The sequence below is a fragment of the Danio rerio genome, chromosome 3 (genome assembly GCF_052040795.2).
Source record: "Danio rerio strain M-AB ecotype USA chromosome 3, GRCz13ab, whole genome shotgun sequence".
In the NCBI taxonomy this organism is placed as follows: Eukaryota; Metazoa; Chordata; class Actinopteri; order Cypriniformes; family Danionidae; genus Danio; species Danio rerio.
Genome location: NC_141023.1, coordinates 7,097,218 through 7,104,320, shown reverse-complemented (window position 1 = coordinate 7,104,320; position 7,103 = coordinate 7,097,218). Strand labels below are relative to the sequence as shown.

Genomic DNA, 7,103 nt, shown 5'->3' with positions numbered 1-7,103 from the left:
ATTTACTGTCATCATGGCAAAGATAAAATAAATCAGTTATTAGAAATGAGTTACTAAAACTATTATGTTTAGAAATGTGTGGAAAAAAAACTTCTCTCCGTTAAACAGAAATTGGGGAAAAAATAAACGGGGGCTAATAATTTAGGGGGGCTAATAATTCTGACTTCAACTGTATTTATATATATATATACACGTGTCTGTGTGATGTATGTAAAATTTGGCCCGCGACAACGTTTGTTTTTTTGCATCTGGCCCTCGGCCCAAAAAGTTTGGACACCCCTGGCCTAAAGGATTACAAAAACGGCAATAAACAGTCAGACTACTTGCCACAAGGTTGCTTATGACTAAACATAAGAAAAAAGTAAATGGAAGTGAATAAGATCGGAAGCCTCAAACCAAATGGTTTAATGACTGCGCCATTATCTCACAGTATCTTGTTTTAATGTCATGTTATTATTTAAGGACACAAAACTGATGTAAATGTGGCACAAAATATGCACAAGACTTAAACAAAGTGAAACAGCTTTAAAAAGAACACTAGTAGCAAATTCAGATTTTATTTATTTACGAATTAAAGACACGTAGAATAAGAAACATGTTTCATTACTCACTGCAGTCACAAAATAGTGAAACATCAAATCAATTTACGTCCATTTACAAGCCTACAAAAGAAAACACACTCGCATTACCTACTGTGAACTCGTTCAAAACTAGGCAAACAGATTTGACAGTATTCCCTTTACAGCATGTGTTTGTGTCAGCGTATATTTCTGTTTTCGCTAAGAAAGTCATTTACTCTGAACATTTAAACAACACAGAGACGTCTAACTCAGGCTTATTCTGAAAACGTACCCCTATGTACATTTCCGGAGAGCGCCAAATACGTCTCAGGAGCTACATTTTTTGCAGTTTTTATTTTCACAAATCCACTAGAGGGCACTGTGTATGCTTTCTGATATCTCAGATTTTTCTCGCGAGTGCCATTCGTGCCTGCTGTTCGTGCGTAAATCCACCAGAGGCCATTGTCGACCGACTGACTGACAGATCCACTCTCCTCTTTCCCTAAACCCAGTGGTGGATTTAGGTATTGGCAATGTTGGCGATCACCCAAGGCTGGCGTAAAGACCCTGACTCCCCCCAACACTCTTTACTATTGACCACTATATCCCGCTTTTCTGCTCTTCTCTTACATCCACGAAAGGGCGGCACGAACACCGACATCTTTCTAGGGGCGGGATGGAGACAAATTCCCTCTCTGCCCCCCCGTTCTTCATCTTTGTCCACGACATCCCCCCCCAACTGACCACACTTTTCCCTTTCCTCTGCTAAATGGCAGTCTAGAGCGCAACTTAAGCTAACTGCCTAAACCCAACCAATAGTGTTTTCAAAAGCACCGATTGACCAGCGCCCACCCACTTCCCTAAACCCAATCGACAGTTTTCAAAAGCAATCCAGAAAAAGAAAAGCCCTCGCCTGATTTTGACCACGTTTTCAGATTTACCACATTCTCACCCTGGTATTTACTTGTTTATTTAATTTTCTGTTTTTGTTTTACCTGCTTTCTGAAATTGTTCTTCACCAGACTTGAACCCCGTCATGGTGGACAACTCTTCTCTGCGTCTCAAGTCTGCCGATGTACAAAACGAGCCACTGCGCAAACTGGTAACATCGGGAAAGCTGTCCATATGGAGGTAAGCGAAAACAATGGCGCAATACCACCCCATAGCGTTCGTTTTAAAGACGAAATGCAGCCATACGTAGCTCTGGCTACATAATCTGCGATCTCCAGAAACGTAAATAAGGGTGCGTTTTCACAATATGCCTATGTCGGAGACGTCAGTTATGCACATACAATGGTGTGAAATATAAAGACGGTGTGCGATTATGTTACGTTCCAACATACAATTCATTATCTTATCATCATATGTTGTGATTGCTATGAAATCCTACAAAGCGATAACAGCAATATTGAAATCAAAGTAAATCCATAATAACACATTAAATGTAACGGTGTGTTTTGAAGCAGTGGGCCACTATTAAAACACCATTATAGAACAAGATTTGCAATCATTGTTGATGTAATGTGAGGCGTTTCTAACTGAAGCTGAATGTTTGTTTATTCGAATATTTGTTAAGACGCAAAATTTGTACACGCAAACAGGGCCGTAGCGGACATTTTAAAAGTGGAGGAACAGCTGAATGAGAGTTTATATTCATATAATTATCAATCACCTGTTTCTAAATGGTCTGGCTCTAAAAGTTAGAGGGACGTATTGCCCCCCCCCCCCCCCCCCCCTACCTTCCTCCCAGTTTGCTACACCCCTGCGCAAATCTTCCCCAGTCACGTGACATTCGGTAATGCTCATGCTACTCAGATTGACATCATTTTGCACACAAATATTCACTGCCTCTACGTTTTCCTAACATTACTTTAAAATGAATCTGTGAGTCACGAGTGTTTTCTGTTTATTTATGATCAGGAATTATAGTGATCTCTGCTTGAAAATTCAACTATAGGCTGATTTACACTTACGTCGAATCATCCGCCTGCAATGCGTGTGGTCGTGCTGTTTGTGTTGCTCTGCAATAACACTTCTGAAATGCTAGCTGGGTTTTTCTTGCGAGTGTTTTGTTTTTTCCGAATGCTACCTTAATGTAGAAGTACCCCCTCCCTCATTTTGGGGCAGGAGCCAGTGGACTTCCATTATGACTTTCATCATGATGACATCTTTTAATTGCAAAGACATGACAGTATATACTCATGCTTTCTTGATTGTTGCTGGTTTTCCCTGTTGGGAAATGGTTCTGCGCTTGACGCAGAAGTATAAATCAGCCTTAACAAAGTGACTTTTATTGACATAGTAGTTTGAAGCTCTATAATAAAGAATTACTTTTATTACCACTTTTTTGTATTACCGTTTACAACTATTTCCATCGCATACTATGTATATCACTTCAAACTTAAAAATGTTAACAGAAGTACTTTTTTCAGCATCAAAAGTTGTTAGTCAAGGGCAAGCTCCCACAGGGCCGGAGTGGGACTCATTTTCAGCCCTGGAGTTTCAAGCCAGACCGGCCCACCTCAGTTCACGACTGATTCCAATTCAGTTACTAATGGCACTATCGCGTCTTTTTCAAGAAAACTGCTGCTTTAAAAATTCAAATGTTCAACAGCCCTAACAGTATTTTATGTCTTAACAATAAAATCGAAAAAAAAAAAACAGAATTTTCATGGGAGATTCGATCACAGATCTGCGACATTGAAATGCAATGTGCTTACCACTGGACCACATTGGCGCTAATATTGTGAGAGTAAAAAATAACTAATGACTTGCGACCCTTAAGACACAGGACTACTTTCTTTTGATGGCTCAATCTTTTTCTCCTATTTTTAGATTTCTGATCAAGTTATGTCAGATTTATTAATGTAGTGAATCATTTGATTTTCATTGAGCAGGTGTTTTATTCATTTTATTCAAATTCTTATATTCACTAAGGTGCCGCTGTTTGGGGTCGATAGTTGCATTACATCATCATCATTAACGTTAGTTAACCTGCAGGCTGCATTTTTCTCACGGGGCTGCGAGAAAATAAATAAAAAGAGCGGCACTACGGTAAAATAATGATTAAAAAGAGTAAAGCTATGGTCAAATAAATAAATAGAAGAAAAAAGTGTGACTGCTGAGAGTGCAAGCAGCTAGGGACACCGTCCCTCGCGGCCAAAAAACAGACCCGATTAGCCAATCCGGGCCTGAGCTCCCATAACACAATTCAAAAACATAAATAAATGAAAGGAAGAAAACATTAATCACAAAATACATGAATATTGCTAATTTACGTATATTTTTTTTACATAGTGGGATTTCGATTGCACCGTTGCTAGTCTAGTTAGTGTAGTATTGTAAGGTGTTACCAAAAGTTCAGTAAGATTCCGACCTAACTTTTCATGTTGCTCCAAAAGGGATAGTTCATCCAAAATTTAAAATGTACTCACTGTTTACTCACCCTTTTTGAGGTTTTAACCCTTTATGTGTTTCTTTCTTCTGTTGTGTTCAATGTTTTGAAGAACTGAACACAGTAGAAAAAACAAATACTATGGAATTCAATGGTTACACGTTTCAAGCATTCTTCAAAATATCTTCTTTTGTGTTCAACAGGAGAAAAAAGGTCAAGCAGGTTTGTGACAAGTGAATGGAGAGTAAATGATGACAGTTTTGGGTGAACTGTGCCTTTAAATCGCTAAAATAGGCGGCTATACTGTGAACAATATCCATAAATTAGCACGCTTACATGTCTTGTGATTCATGTTATGCTTTTGAACTGCATTATGGAATCTTGATCTTTTTTCAACACCTTTCAAGTACTAAAAATTGTCTTTTTTTGACATTTTAATAGCTTAAAGTGCTATATTGTCTGGGTTGGTGTTGTATGTTACGCTACAAAACACTTGTAATAAACTGCCCGAACATTTTCTGTTATTTTTACAGAATTATTTCTCTATATAGTATTTCTTATACATCATTTTATTATTTCAAACTTCTAAAATGTCAATAAAAGTCACTTTGTTACAACCGTTAATAAGCAAAAAACACAGAATATGGAAATGAATAAACAGATATTTAACACAGGATTGTTTTGTTGAAACAAACATTAGAATTACCATACTGTAGTTTACCTTGAGTTCAACAGCTACTATAAAACATAAAAAATAAAATACTTCTTAACCTCTTGTGTGCTGGGGGGGATGTTTTCATTAAAGTCTTAATTTGACCACAACTCTCTCTGTGTTACAGCAAATGGAATGATGTTTGGCTACAAATATTACTTTGACAAATATTTTGGGAAAATGCTTTTAAATTTTTTCAAGCACTCAACAATACACTCTGGGCAAATTGACTACCCTTTCATTATGTTGGGGGCTGTTTTTGCCCCATTGACTTCAATTATGAGGACATCTTTTGATTGCAAAGACATGACAGTATATAATCATGCATTCTTGATTGTTGCTGGTTTTCCCTGTTGGGAAGAGGTCAAATGTGTGATTTTTACTGTTGATCATCAGTTTTATTGCAATAAAAAGCTTAATTTCTGGCTTAAAATGACTCATTTTCAGCAGCTACATGGAGTAAAATCATGGTATATGTAACTTAAAAACAACAGGGGTGTGTGTGCAGGGTGGAGGGTGCAATGGGGGTGTATTTGGGGGTGGAGTGTGCAATGTATTTAAAGACCAGGGGGGAGGGGGGTCATTGCGTAACGTATTTGAAGAGCAGTTGGAGAGGGTAGGGGTGGGAGGGGAGTGCACGGTGACTTATGTGAAGCTATGATAAGAAGACAGGTGGGAAGAGAATGGGATGCGCAACGAATTTGAAGAGCGGGTGGAGGGGGGTTGCGACACGCAATTTCCGGGGAGATTATCATTCGTGATTCAATTGCTTGTAAATTTCTTTTATTTTTGCTCATTACTTGCTCAAAAAGATTTGTGGTCCCTAACTTAGTGGGGACCGACGTACAATCTCATTCGTACAATTTAGTAGGATTTGCTCATCCACCAATGATGGTTGAGTTTAGGGGTGTGGTTGGTTGCCACGCCTCCTTTGTTACGTTTCCACGTGAGATCACCTTAGTGTGGTGTGGCAGGGCATAGATGTGGTCTTTCTCTCTGAGAAGGCTGTCAAACTAACGCTTATTCAGTCTTCCGGATCGGATAAAATTAATAGTCTGCTATTGCGCCATCCAGTGGACACAACTGGAACAGCGGTTTCTTTTATTGAAAAATTGCAGCTCATTTTTATACTTTACAGAATCATCTTGCTGGCTGCATTAAACCCATTTGCGAGAGGTGATCCGGCCCGCGGGCCATACGTTTGACACCTTTGGATTAGACAGACTTAATGTGTGTAGTCAATCATTTCTGTTTATTTCATGACTAGTCTAGCTTTGGCTTATTTTGAGACATCTATTTTCACTGACAGCCCCAAATTAGCTTTGTTTTAGCCAAGATAAGTTCAAACATCTATTAGACATCTATTAAAAACAAAAAATGCTTGCTGGGTATGGTGTCAAGGCATTGCAATCAACAAGCGTCATTATAAATGGAAGTCATTGGGGCAAAACCCGAACATAACGAAAGGGTAGTACATCTGAACAATACACAAGGGTTAAGAAACATTCATCAGATCTAAAGCACAGATAATAATCTAAAATCCGCTTCCACTTCCCTCCATATCAGTGGCGAGGACGGAGCGTTTGCGCAGTCCGTTGCTCACACTGCTCCTCCGCGCCTGCGGTGGCGCTGTGGCGCTGCGTGTTTGAGGCTGCGCTGGAGGACACGGCGCCCTGTACTGCGGCAGACCACTTTTAGTGGTGTCCAGCTCCTCAGGGTCTCCTTCTTGAACCCTCAGCGCCGCGATCACCTCTCGATCTGAAGGGCTGAGCGTCAGACAGCCGCAGCTGGAGCCCTCCACTCCGTCCTCCTCACCGGGGTCGTCTTCAACAGTCATGAACGCGTCGCCCCAAAGACTCTCGCAGAGATCCCGGCCATGCTGATACATCTGAAAAACACAGACATGAGGCTGAATCTGAAATCATACACCCTCTATACCCTGAAGTAGTGCACTGTTTGAAGGAGCAATAAATGCACGGCAATAAAAAGTCTACAAACTGTGGCTGTATCCTAAATCGCATACTTCCATACTATATAGTGCGCTAAAAACAGTATGCAAGCCAAGTAGTATGTCAGAATCCATAGTATTGAAAAAACAGTATGCGAGTGTCACGTTACGGGATTGTAAACAGGAACAAAAACAGTTTGTAGAATCCAAGTGCAGTTTAATTGATGTATAGTGCAGTGAAAGTGACAAAAAATCCAAAAATCCAAAGTACAAAGTAACAAAATAGCAAACAAACAAACAAAACAAGAAACTAAGACAGATTAAACTCGAACTAGACTACAACAAGATACAAGAGCAAGGATTAGGAAAAACATACCAAAGACGACAACGACCAACAGAGGATGAAAGACTGAATATATAGTCCTGGGGCCTCATGTATCAACGCTGCGTAGGCACAAAAACTTTGCGTACGCCAGGTTTCACGCTCAG

General features: G+C 39.7%; 1 protein-coding gene across 4 annotated transcripts in view; it reads right to left on the bottom strand.

Annotated features, from left to right (window-relative positions):
- Positions 1-538: 538 nt before the first annotated feature.
- Positions 539-7,103, bottom strand: part of rtbdn (retbindin) — a 50,285-nt gene continuing 43,720 nt past the window's right edge. For 2 of the 4 annotated variants that reach the window (XM_087242750.1, XM_087242749.1), the window contains one exon: positions 539-6,554. In XM_087242750.1, coding sequence (XP_087098876.1) covers positions 6,201-6,554 — 354 coding nt within the window. In that variant the 3' untranslated portion in view covers positions 539-6,200. 4 annotated transcript variants of the gene reach the window in all.